The sequence below is a fragment of the Aphanomyces astaci genome (genome assembly GCF_000520075.1).
Source record: "Aphanomyces astaci strain APO3 unplaced genomic scaffold supercont1.5, whole genome shotgun sequence".
NCBI classification, from domain to species: Eukaryota; Oomycota; class Saprolegniomycetes; order Saprolegniales; family Verrucalvaceae; genus Aphanomyces; species Aphanomyces astaci.
In genome coordinates this window covers 1,529,974-1,545,295 of record NW_009798268.1, presented here as the reverse complement: position 1 = coordinate 1,545,295, position 15,322 = coordinate 1,529,974, and the positions used below count along the sequence as shown (strand labels likewise).

Below are 15,322 nucleotides of genomic sequence, written 5' to 3'. Positions count from 1 at the left end.
GTTGTCTTCGGAGTCAGAGCCAACCGAATCGACACCGTCAGGTAAACGTAAAATGATTTTTGATGTTCAAGAAATGGAAATTTCTCTTGAAAGAGAAAAAATGGCGTTCAAGCGAATCAAAACTGGAAAAAGAACTAGAAGAGAAAGAAAAGAGCGTCTAGAAGGCGAAAAATACCGTGAGGAGCGTGAAAAGGATCGACTCGAGCGACAACAAATACGCGAAGTCGAAAATCGACGCAAAGGAGAGTTGATGCGTATTATTCGTCACTTTATTGAAAAACAATAATAACAAAGAAAGTTATTCGTTACTTTGTTAGATATTCTTGAAGTGTCGGTGGAGGGACACATAAAGTAGGTACTTGTTTGATTCCCATGGTGGTACAGCAACTATGGGAATCAGTGAATAGCATCGCAATGCTAATCGATTTACCGACGTTTTGCAGCAAAATTTTCTGCTGCATTTTATACTTCACGGAGTATTTATTTTACCGGATTACTTCAACCAGCACTAACTTTTTCTCACCCAAAAAGTCGTCGAAAAAAAATCAGGTGGATTTTACTTCAACCAGACCCTATGCGTGGTTAAAGCGGTATTTGCGATCGATGTATTGTAATGTACTGTGGAATTTTACAATACAATGCATTACGTATAATTTTGTATTGTAAACACTGTACGTACATGTATTGTATCTAGGGCGCACCCGACACGTACAGTACAGTACAGTAAACCGTAGTATACGGTTTGCTAATGGCTACGAACGGCCTGCAAAGGTACAATTCTGTACCTTTGCAGGCCGTTCGTAGTGTTGTTTTGACCCGAAATACTGTTTCGATGAGATTTATAAGGGACTTTGTATGCTCAGATCACCTCACCCCTAATAAGAAAGAGGTGAGGTGATCTGAGCATACAAAGTTTCTTATAAATCTCATTGAAACAGTATTTCGGGTCAAAACAACAGTGTACTCACCGGGGGTAGGACGGAGTCCAGGTTACAGGGAAAGGTGTATCCGGATGTAGTAATTCCCTCATTGAAACAGTATTTCGGGTCAAAACAACAGTGGAACTGATTTAATGAGGGAATTATTCCCTGCAAAGTGTACTCTAAGCTTACCAAATGCCCTCGACGCATTACGGTAGTGTTGTTGAGTTTTACTATTTTTACACTTCTCATAGTAGGCAACTCCCAAGTCATTTCCACACTCGGACAACCCAGTCCTCTAACTTCAACTTGACATTGATTATGCTTAGTTGGTGTCGTAGTTAAGCCTGGTTATTTAGTTGGTGTCGTTCGAAGGAAACCCCACGGGGTCCCCCACGACTTTGTCCGACACTAGGGCCATGGCTTTGAAAATCGAGCCCATTTGATCGGGGTTCACCAGTCGCTCGTACGCGTCGTAGATGTTTTCTTGCGTTTCTTCTGCAGGATATCCCAATATATATAAATATATATATCCAGAAACACATATATATATATATATATTCTTACCCGACGCATGCTGGAAAAGCGCCGCCATGCGATGTTCAATGCCCATCTCCTTCAAGAACAGCCCCTGGCCGATCGGACCGTATGCCCGCACATTGGGCTCGGCCGTTGCATATCGTTTCAACGTATTAAAGTCCACGTCGATGCTCTATTTACCATAATATAAATTAAATAAATAATATTTTAAAATATGTTTAACATACAAATACGATACGATTAAATACTATTTAAATATATAAATACGATTTACATATAGGTTTTCGTGGAGAAGAAAGGCTTTAAGAGCAGGGGTCGTCCACTTTGAGGATAATTAATATACAACATGTATATATATATGTTTACTTCGATACTTTGTCGTCGAAATACGTCTAACTATATATATATATACGTTAAAAAAACTTACCAAATCGACGTCGCCAGGCTCGCGCAGGACACTGACAAACTGGTGGTGCTGGATACCTCGCAAACTCACTTCCGACGCATGGTCTCGGCCATAGTCCACCACCAACGCCGCTACAATATATCCACACCATCAATGATAAGTTTGTATATATAATATATATATAGGTAAATAAACAATACTGTCACTACTTTGTGATGAAATCGACGCCTTAACGTACCTCCGCCGTGCTTTGCAATGCGGCTGGCCATGTCCTGAACCAAAGCAATCCCCAGCGGACTGATTTCGATGCGATCGCCGACTTGGACACCGGGGGACAGCACCGGCACGACCTCAACAGACGATTCGTTCTCCAGCGCTTCCAAATGCGCAGTGATCCTCGCCGCGGATTCATTCAAATCGTCCAATATGTCTTGGGGGTCTAATATAACACCATATTATGCGCATTTCACCCAAATTTGCCAATTTGGGGGATGGTTGAAATCGCCGACAAAGCGAACAAAGCAGTATGATTGGCTAAAAAAGTATGAACGTCGCATTATGATTGGCTAAAGAGAAGGGACGTTGTCGTAGAAACCTCTGCAACTTTTTATATATATCATATTTGCATGCGGAAATATATTTGAGTCCACAGTATTGTCAACACCGTTCCAATTTGGGACTTCAGAGTAGTATCGCATCGACTAGTACAAATTTTCAACCAATCATCGATTGGTAGAATATGGTCAAGTATTCGTAGTGAAACGTGTATCCCATACATACATTGAAAAGTCTTCTCTATTCTTGAATCAGCTAGCCAAGTCCAAATTTCAGCGCAAAGGACGATATATATACTACAATCCATCCCTCCAATTGATTGGAGATTGCCAAAGTACGATATACAACACATCCTACCCCCCCACCGAATCCAATACACCAACACGTTTAAACTGTCAACATGATAACAATTCATACAAGTTTACGTTAATTGAACGCACGGTGAAAAAAAAGTGCTCAATATGAATGAATTCAATGAACCATAATATGTCATCACGATTAACCTGTGGATAACTCTTACTTTTGGACGGATTCGAAACGTTGGCCGACTTGACAGGCAGTTGGACGTCGGGGGTGACAATCTTCTCTTTGCCAATGTACACCCGCGTGGCTGGCGTCGGTCCCGGGGACACGACGAAGCGAAAGTGGTCGGGGTTGTCACTCGTTTCGTCAATGTCAATCAGTCGCTCACACCACCCTCTACCATCCATTATTATTAGCTGTGTCCAATTATAGTTCAAGCAGGTCTGACTAGTCCTGGATCAAATGTTGAATTCGATTGAAAGACTAAACTCGGGAAGAAAGAAAGAAGTATCGTGAGCTATTATTTACTGTACGTTGCAACGAAAAAGAACATCAGAAGTACCTTGGAAACGTACATTCTATCCAATCATAAGATATCATATCTAATGATTGGATAGAATGTACGTTTTCCAAGGTACTTTTAAACGTTTTCAAGGCCATACATACGCACACAGTCAATTCGTCGTCGCCTCGATATGCTTGATATTTTTAATGCCCATACCATAATGAAATTACATGTACATATATATATATATATGCTGTATATGAAATAATACAAATATATGTACGGAATTATACACTTACTCCGGAGTATATACATGAAATAATACATATATATATATACATATATAATATACATATACGAAATATAAGATATACATATGTATAAAATAAAAGATAGATATGAAATAATACAAATATATACAGCATATAATACAAATATATACATATAAGTATACATACACACATATATATATATATATATATGAAATAAACGATATACAGATATATATCCGTCCCATCCAAACAGCCACGTATGCGCCAGGCAACCCATATTCCTCGACGGTCATAGTAAGCGACGTACTTGGGAGTATATTCAAATTGATGCACGGGCAACGCATCAAACAGTTCTTGGGCGACAAATAAGGTCGGGCCTTCTGGCACATGGGACAGATCGTCGTGCCAGCAGATAGCAGGGCCGTCCATCGGCAACCGGAACGAGTCTGCAGAGGTTTTCACAGCGAGGAGCTTGGTCTGTTGGAGTTCGCGAAGGGCGGGGCTGATCTCGACCAAATGGATCTCGAGCGCTTTGTAGAAGGCTGGGAACTGTTTGGCGGTGCGCACAAAGTCCTCCATGAGCGACCCGCGCCCGGGCCCGACTTCGACGACTTTGACATGCGACGGACTGCCCATCTGCTGCCACGTGGCGACGCACCACACGCCGATGAGTTCGCCGAACATTTGGCTGATCTCTGGCGCGGTCGTGAAGTCGCCCTTTGTCCCAAACACGTCGCGCTTCATGTAGTACCCGTGCACGGGATGGCTCAATGCCTACTGATCGTTAGTCCGGCGGTGGATGCGATGGAAGACGTACGTGACGCATGAACTCTGCCACTGTGATGGGACCCCGCACGGCGATCAAACTGTGGAGAAACCGCGTCAAATCGTTCTCGTTGGCCGACTTCTTCTGCTGGCCCAACGCCTGGACGTGCGTGTTGTCCTTGAGCAAAGCATGCAGGTGCGGCTGCTTCAAGCCCGATCGGTCCACCGACACGAAGCGTTCCTTCAATGGAGCGCCAGGTTTCTTTGAGCTCAAGTGACGACCGTGGACGGCGGCGGTCAACGCTCTGCGCCACCGAGTGACGGATGCCGTGCGCAACATTATTGCCAGCGATATACGACAATGGCCAGGATTGGCTGAAATCCATCGAGTTGAGCCAACCAATCAGCGTAATTTACGAATTTGATTTTGCACATTACTGAAGCAGACGAACCAATCGAAACGCTTCAAATGCAAAATATGCGTGTATATTGGCGTTAACTACGTAATACTATTAATAGTACATTACTACATAGTACTAGTATACCTTAGCCCAGCCAAACTACTACGTAGTATTAATTTACGCATAGTATACTAACGTTACGTAATAGTATTGCAATCGAATCACGCTTCGACGCTATGGGCTAATCCAATTTTGAGTGGATTTGATTGGCTCTTACAGAAAGGACAAATATATTCAACCAATCCGAACTCCAGCGTGAATGCATATTGATTAGACAAACCAATTGCGAATTCACAAACCAAGACGCCATTCACAATTCACACACACAGAACAGTTCGTTCTATCGCATGATTTATTCATACGAAATGCAATTATAACGTTATAGTATGCAGGCCTTGTGAACTTCCGTTAACCTTTTGTTATTCAATTGTACAGTAACTTATCTTACTGTTAACGTTAATACCATACACATTGAACGTGGCGGTTTTGACGGTGTGTTGGACCTTCCACAATATTATTCTGCCGTTTGGGTGCACTTAACCTTTCGTACAATTCGTACGTTCAATCCCGTACGCCAAGTACATTCTTACTCAATACACGCTTAATGTCAGTACGTACATGCAATGTACGTTGAACGTACCTGTCATTGAACAGCCTTTGATGTGATTGCCCAATCTTTTGCCCGCTACAAGGATACTAGTTGCACTCGTCGCATTCTCCATTTGCCTCCTTGCCATGACCTCGACCAGCAGCAATCCGTATTCTGTAGTGCTGGCCATCTCCCTTGTCGCCGTCACGGTCGCATGGGGCGGCACCGTCGGGCTCTTGGTCGGCATGTATGCGTCTCGTCCACCGGCAACCTCAAACACCCACGTCGAGAATGAAACCCGCAACGGCCATCGAGACCGCGAAGGTTCCGTGTCCAACGCGGGAGACGCCAAGATCATGGACAAACATGCGCTGGTGGACGTTCGCATCGGCGGCATCCGTGCGCTCATCCCACCCGTGTGCCTTCTCGAACAAGTGCCGCGCACTGTGGCCATTGCCCGCACCGTGAACAAGGGCCGTCAAGAAGTGAACAACATCCTGCGTCGCGTGGACGACCGCCTTGTCGTCATCGTCGGCCCATGTTCGATCCACGACCCCAAAGCCGCCTTGGAGTATGGTACGATATATATCAACCAACCTATCAATACGACGATATGACCAATTCAACGATGACGTTATCATGTCAGAACCATGTCGCATATAATATGACGGTATTGATTTGGCTGTACCGTTAGCGGTGAAACTCAAGGCCCTTCGCGACACGCTGGACAAGGATTTACTCGTGGTCATGCGCGTGTACTTTGAAAAGCCGCGGACCACCGTCGGGTGGAAAGGACTCATCAACGACCCCGACATTGACGGCACGTTCAACATCAACAAGGTACAAACTAGTAGCTCCTAGTTGTACTTTACCGTACACTGTACGTTTGCACGTTGTCACATGGTGGTAAACGCTAGGGCCTCCGCCTCGCGCGCGAGCTCTTGTCCGCCATCAACGAGTTGGGACTGCCGGTAGGTGCACTTTTCAGTGATTTGCTAGTGTAACTGAACGTACAGTGTCCTTATATGTGATGGTGTAGGCGGGATGCGAATTCCTCGACACAATTTCGCCGCAGTTTTTCTGTGACCTGGTGGCGTGGGGTAAGATAATTATAACAAGTTATAGGACCCCTAACATCCATTTTGCGGTGTTATATTAGGAGCCATTGGCGCCCGCACAACAGAGTGCCAACTCCACAGGGAACTGACGTCGGGGTTGTCGATGCCCATTGGATTTAAAAACGGCACCGGGGGCTCCTTGTACGTGTTATAATGTCTTCTACATGGTGTTATATACCTGGCTTCTACGTGTTATAATGTGATCGAAATGGTGTTATATTCCTTTTTGGAGATTGTACTCCTCACTCTGGAACATTATATATTGTCGATTTGATACAAATTTGGGGAGGGGGTTGCAATCGAATCGCGCGAACCAAACCGATCCACATTCGATCTGATTGGTTGAATTTCATTATGAAGCTTTTGATTGGTTAATATTTTGAGCTCATCTGAAGTAGCCAATCAAATCGCTTTAAATTCCAACGAGAAACCACAACACAAAATTTCACTCGAAAGCACAATATGATTTCGCTACGTTTTGGTTAATCCCTTGTATTATTGATTTTGTAGGCAACTGGCAGTAGACGCCGTCGTGTCGGCGGCGCACCCGCACAGTTTTCTCGGCGTGAGTTCGCACGGCTTGTCTGCGATTGTAACCACCAATGTACACATCGTGGATAGCCTCTCGTTCCACAGCAACTCATCAAGAAACGCTTGACTCATCGCCTTGGTACTAGGGTAACGACAGCTGCCACGTGATCCTACGAGGCGGCAGCACAGGGCCAAACTACGCCAAAGAGCATGTCGACAAATGCTCCGATCTGCTGCAAAAGCATCACCAGCCTGACAATATCATGATCGACTGCTCCCACGGCAACTCGTCCAAGAACCACCGCAACCAACCTCTTGTAGCAGCCAACGTCGTACGTCGAGATCATGATTACTATATAGTAGTAGTAGTACTAGTACTAGTACTAGTAGTAGTAGTAGTACTAGTACTAGTAGTAGTAGTAGTGGGATTACTTGTACATTGTTCAAACACGATGCATATATATCCACAGGGAGCGCAAGTGGCCAGTGGCGATGACCGCATCGTGGGGCTTATGATCGAGTCGAATTTGGTTGAAGGCGCGCAGAAACTTACGCCTGGCGTACCCCTCGAGTATGGCAAGAGTATCACCGACGCATGTGTTAGCTGGGACGACACGGTAATACTATATATATATATATATATATATATATATATATATGTATATCGTGAATTGGAATGTGAAACAATATATGCAGGTCACGGTACTACAACGGCTAGCAAAGTCGGTGCGAGACCGTCGAGTGGCCAAAGCCAATTGAAATAGCACCAGTCAATCGTAGTAGTCGTGTATTAGCTTGCACTTAGTCGAGTTGAAAAGTGTAATATATATTGCACTTTATCGCATACATATATCGTCGATTGGGAGCAATTGTCGGTCGTTCGAACTGCACTTTGCCCTATGGTTAAGCACTACAGTACTTCTAGTTTTAGTACTACGAATGCGCTGTCGCTAACTCCGGAGTAACAATTAATACTAGTACTATGTATTAATAATACTAGTAGTACTAAAAGTATATCAGTAACGTTTAACGTTGGAGTATACTCTTAACTGTATTACGCGCTATACCAAGCAAACATGAAACAAATCCCACCGGCCAGAATACACTACTAAAAGCATAAAAGCAATCCCAAAACGTCTTTTTTATATCGTAAATCGATAATATCTCCGCATCATGCTCTTTTGAAATGTTAGCATAGCTTGGAGTACAGGTACTAACAGTAACTAATATTAAAGTTGTCTCACGTTTCAAGGCCACTGGGTTTCTCGACGATATATTTCACGCGTCTTTAAAAGTCCATTTGAATTAGTGTAGCTAACCCTCGTGTAGTACGAAGTAGCACATCGAAGCTACTTCGTTTGTAGTAGTACAGTTACTGTAGTTATTACTCGTTGTAGCTTAAACTAGCCGTCTTGGCGTGGCTAAATTTGCGGCTAAAGCTCCTTTGCCGCGTCGTTGGTTTAGCAGATACAGCTGCGTTGGGCATCCCCTTGGACGGTCGTCCGCCGTCTAGTTGGTTTGGAGTAGTTGTTTTCATTTGCAGGTGTTTTGCGTACACGAGGTTGCCCGGCCGTGGTATTTCAAAAAAGTCGAGGAACTTGATCGTGTCTGGCGTCGGAAATATGCGCTCAAAGTGGCCAAGGCGGCTGGCTTCGTCCTCCAACGCTTGGATCCACTGCGTTTCGATGTCCTCGGCGGTGACTGATGATTCTGTCGAGTCTTGGCGGTTTGGTTTCACGGACCGGCGGGGTTTGGGGGTTGATTTCTTCAAGTCCCCAGCTCCCATGTCTACCGCCGCCACGCCCACCTAATGATAAAAGAATAACAACGAAAACGATTTGTTCTTCAAAACTGCCATAGCCAGCCAAGCCAGCGGCACTACTTAGCATATGTATGTACACGTACGAGCTGAAACGTATCGCAGACGAGGATGGACTTGATGCGCTTGTCCATAGGGGACGAGCTACTCATAGACGGAAACACGTTCACTTCGAGCAGCCACGGGCGCAGGTTGGCGTCCAATAGCACGTCGAACCCAAACAGTTCAAAGCAAGCATTCACGTGTTTGGCTTGCTTGTTGAGCGAAGCTACGAGAGGACTCTCCACGCACACGAGAGTCTTGACGATCAAGGCAGCAATGTCGAGGTGGATGGCGGTAGGGTCGAGGCCTTGCGTTTCAAAGTACGCTTGCAACGCCTACAGTGTTGGAGTTAGCTTCACATTTCGACTACGTAGTCTCCAACGCATGGACTAGTACTAGGTTAGTATGACGTAGTATTCAACTAGTAATAGCTAGTATGTACGTAGTATTCAAAAGATCTGTGTAGATTCAAGGGATAGATCTGTGCAGTCCAAATCGAAAGAGATTGGTTTTGATAAGAAAAGTATGCATTGCTGTACTTGGTAGCTCCACTTGCTGCCTTCGCCGTCGGCGGCTGCGTCCTGGTTGGATTGAAACGCGGCCTTGTTCTTTTTATTTACACTGTAGTTAGTCAAGTGACCGAAGCGGTTGGCCACGTCCTTTGTCGACGTCGAGTATTTCTACAACCATTGAACTACGTATGAAAGAAATACTGCATTCGTACTATTAAGAGTATTTGTCGTGTAGAGTTGGTGTTGTTGTAAACTGGACCAAAAGCCAAAAATAGAAACACTGACAGGAGAACTAATGAGCCTATCAGAATAATGTAGGAAAATCACCTCCAACTCCTAATCAGTGTATTACTTTTCATTAGCGTGATCGGCATCACCTCAAAGTCCAATTCTTGGGTAATATACACTAGTATACTGTATAGGTTTACAAGACGCCCGGAACGCGTTCATGGGGCTGTATACGAAGCGACGTACGTGGGTGCAGAAGCGAACAAGGCCATTGTCAAACAAGTACACACGTAGCGGGTCGAACGACGTCACCTATATGTTTCGATGTGGAAATTATATATCAAGCGCTGCTTATCCATACAATATTACTCTATGTCGTCGTACCAGTACATAGAGCCGCATGTCAAACTTGAACCCATTGATCAAGTATGGGCTCATGATGTAGCGCTGCAAAAGCGTGAGAAACGTGTATTACGAAATCGAGAAATATATGAAATATATTTAGTTCTAATGAATAATACATGTTGCTTATCAATATATATATTATACGAGTACCTGGGCCACATATCGTTTGTCCGGCTCGTACGTGTAATCTGACCCGCCCGATATGATTTTAATTCCGCGACCACAGCACTGGTTTGGTGGCTTGAGGATCCAAAGGGCTTTGGAGGAAGAAGCGAGGGCGGCCATGAACGGCTTGCATTCCTTCGCCCCCGTCACAAACGTCTCGGGGATGATCTGGTAGAACGCCCCGGTAAACTTGCGCTGCATGCGAAGGATGTTGGTGCACAGCTTGTCTTTTCGACCTAGTTCCAAGCTGCCTGGGAAGTGATTCACCTACACATACATGTCCACTAAGTAGGGCAAGCCAACAATGCACTGCATACCTTTTGACCGGGAACTAGCGCAGCGTATTGGGTTACGTCCAAGTGCCGACTACCCACACAAAGACATCGTCTAGTGGTTTTCATCAACGAAGTTGTTGGGGTACGCACCCCCAGAACAAGTTCCAATTGCGCTTGGATGTCTTGACAACTACACAACATATATAGTTTGGAACCATATAATACATAACACGCTCTCCTGCATATAAATCTATCGCGTTTGTACCTTGGGCAGCTTTCAACGCATTCTTCACCGCATTGTACAGGTACCGTCGTGTACCATGATACCGAATCAATTGGTCGCCCCGCCATGGCTCCACTAGAGTAACAACAACCCCCATGCATCATCATGACTTAGCGCCCCCTTCTCTGTTCATTTCGTGTATATGTATCGTCTGCCCACGTACATACCAGTCGTCTCTGCCGGGGGGAGTCGGGTCAAATTGAGGTATAACGGATACGGCATATACACGACAGGCATGGCGTTGCCAGTGATGTTGGAGGGAACGAGGACAAGGGGGGTGTTGTTGTTTTCTGCTGTCCTCGAAGCCACAATGATGTTCTGGGGTTCGCCATTGTCTTCGCCCCCCGAGTCACTTTCGTCGACCAACTCGATCGCGTCTGTCATGCCAAGCTGTGATTGAGTTGCTGCACAAGGCATCAATCGATTGGCAAAATCGTGAAACCGACAAGGCATCGTATTTTTAGCGACCTGTTTCGGTAGAACGCAGATTTCACCACCACCACCGCCGTGGGGCGACAATGTCCTTTATCGATGTGGCAGAAGCGCCGCTGCGGCCGCATCGCCCGGCATTTGAGCGGCTCAAGTCGATCAAAGATGTTCGGCAGGCCATGACGAGGCAGCAGTCCATCGTGGATCAAGTGCTTCTCACGACGCTGTCCAAGGAGTCCGTGGGCCATGGGGGGCACGGGGGGCATGGGGGCGACATGTTGCGGCAAACGGTGCGCAACACGATGGTGTTTCAACTCAAGAAGAGCATGGGGTCCACCCGAAGTATCGGGAGCACCGTGTCGAGTGCAGCGAAGGCCGTCAAGAAAATGTCCATCGACGAGGAACCCTTGTCCATCGTGGCCACGGTGCCAAAGCTCATGGAGCACGAACATCACGTAGAGGAAATCCGGCAAGCCGTGATCCGACTCGTGGCGGACGGGTACTGTCCATCCCTGCTTTGTGTGTATAACATTTGAACATGGATCAATTGATGGGGTTTGTTTCCAGGGAGATCCATACGGAACACACTGAAGGCGAGCGTGTGGCGTATAACCGGCAAGGCGATTTGAAATACTACACGGACGTACGTGCCAGCCAAGTGAAGGATGTTTTTGTTTTGCTGGTGGAATAATAATGGGTGGTTGTGATTGTTGCAATGGAGCGTAGGAAAACCTCGAATCCCGGCTGGGGCTCCGTGTCCACCCGTTGCTCGGCCGACTCACGTGGATGTTTTGGCTCATGGTGGGGTCCCAACACGCCATGGGCATGGAGTACGAAGGGTACCAAGGCATCATGGTCCGCATCCACAAGGTCTTGATCGAACTCTTTGATATTGAAGACTCCAAAGTGCTCATTCGAGAGGACTGGGTTCGAGATACGAACGCCACGCATGAGCTGACGTACGAACTGTTTCACCTGTCGTTGTTCGAGCTCATCGACATCTGGTGTGACTCGCTCCGGCCCGACGACGTACGACTGACCCCCCCTTCCCCCCCTCTCTCTATTACGGGGATTCCACCGGTGTTTCGAGCAGCATTAAGTTTCCCTTCTCTCTCCTTTTTTGGTAGTATTGCAACTTGCTCTATCTGCTCATGCATGGAATCGCACAAATTCAATCATCGGGTTCGTTTCGACTGAGACGGCTCCAAGGTGGGTTATGCAGTTGTAGTATTAGCATCGTCATTCCTTGCATCCTAGCATAATCTCACAACATAAATTTACTATTGTATCGTGTAGATATCAATTACACGGACGTGGTCGAAGAATTGCATTTGCGACCTCGAACGCCGCTTCAAATTGAAACTGAATTGGACGCGTTGGAGGCGCAATTGACTGCCAAACATGCTACGGCGGCTGCCCCACCTCCCGGTACTATACTTGGTCTTCCTATCCATCTACCAACCACTCGTCCCCACGCGTAAACTCGTAGACCAGACGTCAGCAGCCACGCCTGACGCCGCCGAAAACGCGCCGACGGTGGAGGCCACCACACCTTCCACCCCCCCCGAAGACATCACGCTCAACGTCCCCTCCGGACTCATGATCCAGCTTGACCACGTCGAAATCCGGCCAACCAAACTACACAAAGTAAAAATGGTGTCGCATGACTCATCCACCGCTTACAAACCCGACGGTAGGCGAGAAAAAATAAACACCAAACATGTAGGGTGACCATATGGGGGGTGGATTGTAGCGATGCCCCTTCGAGTACTAACCGAGCCGCCCCCATCACGCCCCGACGCGATCGTCGTGCCTTCAGTTCCACTTGTTCAACAGCCTAAGCAACCCCAAACCAACGCCGATTCGAAGTCACCTTTGGCCTCAACTCCGACCACCGCCACCCCCCCTCCCCCGTCGATCGTCCCAGAACCAGTGGGCACGTCGCCGATGGTCGAGCCGAGTCTCCAGTCGAACCGGAATTACAGCCAAGCCCTACAGCCCACAGACATGGCCAGCGTGCTGGCCAATGCTACCTCTGCTTTCCGCACTGACGCGACTAGGACGATGGAGTTCACTAGTGCACCGCATATTCGCCACAGTTCCCTCGCAAGGCCCACCAACACAAGACGATCCGCACCCTACAATCCCAACCTAAAAGACCCCACGTCTCCCCGAAAAGCGACGAATCAAAAGAAGTTTACCGATGCGCCTACCACGTCGTCGGGCTTTTTCATCAAGTCTATTGCCGGGCTCACACCAATTCCAGCAGGTACTTGACGGAAAGTCAGTCGTGTCGCTCAAATCTTTGCTTTGCTTGTTTCTGTGTTATTAGGACCCCCAAGTATTATCGCCCCCCCAGCTCAACTTGGTACGATATTTCCAATGTGTTGGATGTCTTCATTGTTCACAGTGGCTTTGATTGTGTAGAGACCCCTCCACCAACCCGTACGTTGAGATCAGATACATAAATACATACGTGAACCATTCCCAAAGCAGTTATATATTGATGAGGTTAGAATCCGTCAATGCAGACACTGGTAGCCCTCGGCCCGTGTTTAACTTGGGTACGTTCTTCGTTCACTATCGAGTATCAAAAAGTTATGCAAAACGAACGCAAAACACCGACATGTGTTTCCCCCTTCATTGTAGCGGGGGCCAAGAGCCCAAGGGGCCATCCGGTTTGGAAACCCAAGCGTCCTGGGAACAACGATCGGTTTGGACTTGGGATAAACCCCCCCGGAGGTGAAGGCGGGGACGCGGCGTTTCCGGTAAAAGGGCTGGGGGGGTATGCTGAAGGGGGAGGCACGCTTCCAGGCACAGGTCGTCTAATCACTTACGTGGCAAGCTCTGGGCCGTCGTTGGACATAGAGACTTTGACAGGCAACGGAATTGGCATTTTGGGCGGCAAACCCACGTACAAACCACCAAAGGACAGTGGCTCGAGCCGGCCCACGGGCGTTGTGATGGCCCCCAAGCGCGAACAGCACGCAGCACCAGTGTATACAACTTCGTACTCTTTGAACAAACCAGACACTCCAACTAGTGGGGGGGTAAAGCTGGACGATGTACGGCCTCCCATGTCGTCCATATCGAGCTCTCCATCCCAATCCCCATACGACTACCGCGTCGGGGGCACCAAGAGGGGGCGGCAACGGACCAAGAAAGCAGATGCGATGGCGTCCGAAATGGTGCACGACCTGGCCAGTCTATCCTTTGGAACAACCCCCAAACCGCTAGCGATGGTGTCGTCAGCAGCACCGCCCGTCGCAGGTTCCCCCCTCTCCCCCCCCACGCGAGACACAAACAATTTGCGACTGGGGAGTCCATCGGCGTACTCCAAGATATACCGAGGTGGCCAGCGCCTGCTTTCGCATCTCACGAGTGGTCAAACAATGGAGCAAGGCGTCATGTTTGATAGTCCGTTGGTCGCCCGAACTGTCAGCTCCTCCCCCAACCCCAACAGTCAGTCCAAATATCCCTCGTCTGGGGCGTTTCGCGGCATTGCAGTACAGCCAGGGTATGACCGCAACTTGGCCAACCTCCAGTTCAAAGTCCAAGCTCTGAATGTTCCGTCAAATACCAAGCCGCCCACTACCATCACGGCCTCAAACGCTCGAAGTGTGGAGATAAAACCAAGCACAGCGGCTACTGCACAGCCCACTGGAATTGGACACGGACTTACCTTGCTCACCGCCACAGCGATAACCAAACCGAGATGAAGTTCGACGTTGTAATATACTCGGAAACAAAACTCACACAATAACTTGAAACAATGTGTGAGCTGGACGAATAGGTAACGTTATCTAGTTGGTAGAAAGTTAAGCGTCTTCATTGTGGCTCATGGCCTCGTGAATTTATACGGAGGCTTCTTTCTACCTCTAAAAACCTGTAGGACATACTAGTACACAATTCCACCCAAATGGTACCAGTAGGACATACAGACAGTATTGTACTAACGTGATCGACCATTGATTGGCCAAATGACCATCGATCGGCCAAGGTGTTTCGTCCAATTGAAATTAATACGATGTTTCATTGGACAAAATAAATCCTTGTGATAAGTTTTACCTGTATAATATGATGGAGGTAAACAATTCAACGTTGAACAATACTTGCAGCTCTTACTCTGAATACGTATACCTGTTGAAATTTAGTAAACCTTTGAGACATAGTCTTTGAATTTTTGGAGCGAAAAATTG

General features: G+C 47.1%; 4 protein-coding genes across 7 annotated transcripts; 2 read left to right on the top strand and 2 right to left on the bottom strand.

Moving 5' to 3' along the window:
• Positions 1-1,195: 1,195 nt before the first annotated feature.
• H257_03253 (hypothetical protein) lies at positions 1,196-4,626 on the bottom strand. The gene is made up of 7 exons (XM_009827260.1): positions 4,319-4,626; positions 3,809-4,275; positions 2,942-3,120; positions 2,105-2,305; positions 1,888-1,997; positions 1,488-1,632; positions 1,196-1,418 (listed from the first exon to the last, which is right to left on the bottom strand). Exons 1-7 carry the CDS (start codon positions 4,604-4,606, stop codon positions 1,276-1,278), a joined length of 1,533 nt encoding a protein of 510 aa, XP_009825562.1. The 5' UTR covers positions 4,607-4,626; the 3' UTR covers positions 1,196-1,275.
• An 836-nt stretch (positions 4,627-5,462) lies between these two features.
• On the top strand, positions 5,463-7,724 carry H257_03252 (3-deoxy-7-phosphoheptulonate synthase; the record flags this gene model as incomplete). The annotated part of the gene is made up of 9 exons (XM_009827259.1): positions 5,463-5,892; positions 6,011-6,156; positions 6,234-6,287; positions 6,356-6,416; positions 6,476-6,575; positions 6,945-7,038; positions 7,112-7,297; positions 7,436-7,582; positions 7,662-7,724. 9 exons carry the CDS (start codon positions 5,463-5,465, stop codon positions 7,722-7,724), a joined length of 1,281 nt encoding a protein of 426 aa, XP_009825561.1.
• Positions 7,725-8,247: 523 nt separating this feature from the next.
• Positions 8,248-11,187, bottom strand: H257_03251 (hypothetical protein). Of its 4 annotated transcripts, XM_009827255.1 has the most exons (10): positions 10,862-11,187; positions 10,677-10,769; positions 10,562-10,601; positions 10,454-10,502; positions 10,122-10,403; positions 9,951-10,013; positions 9,813-9,878; positions 9,366-9,506; positions 8,871-9,161; positions 8,248-8,772 (listed from the first exon to the last, which is right to left on the bottom strand). In XM_009827255.1, exons 1-10 carry the CDS (start codon positions 11,145-11,147, stop codon positions 8,350-8,352), a joined length of 1,734 nt encoding a protein of 577 aa, XP_009825557.1. In that variant the 5' UTR covers positions 11,148-11,187; the 3' UTR covers positions 8,248-8,349. The 4 variants fall into 4 exon arrangements, with proteins under 4 accessions (XP_009825557.1, XP_009825558.1, XP_009825560.1 ...); XM_009827256.1 differs by lacking the exon at positions 10,862-11,187 and having other exon boundaries at positions 10,677-10,833; XM_009827257.1 differs by lacking the exon at positions 8,248-8,772 and having other exon boundaries at positions 8,831-9,161.
• Positions 11,166-14,904, top strand: H257_03250 (hypothetical protein). Its single transcript, XM_009827254.1, has 11 exons — positions 11,166-11,622; positions 11,691-11,766; positions 11,850-12,152; positions 12,251-12,332; positions 12,420-12,551; positions 12,613-12,816; positions 12,877-13,392; positions 13,456-13,491; positions 13,551-13,568; positions 13,640-13,687; positions 13,773-14,904. The coding sequence occupies exons 1-11, from the start codon at positions 11,213-11,215 to the stop codon at positions 14,840-14,842; spliced, it is 2,895 nt and encodes a 964-aa protein (XP_009825556.1). The 5' UTR covers positions 11,166-11,212; the 3' UTR covers positions 14,843-14,904.
• The last annotated feature ends 418 nt before the right edge of the window (positions 14,905-15,322 follow it).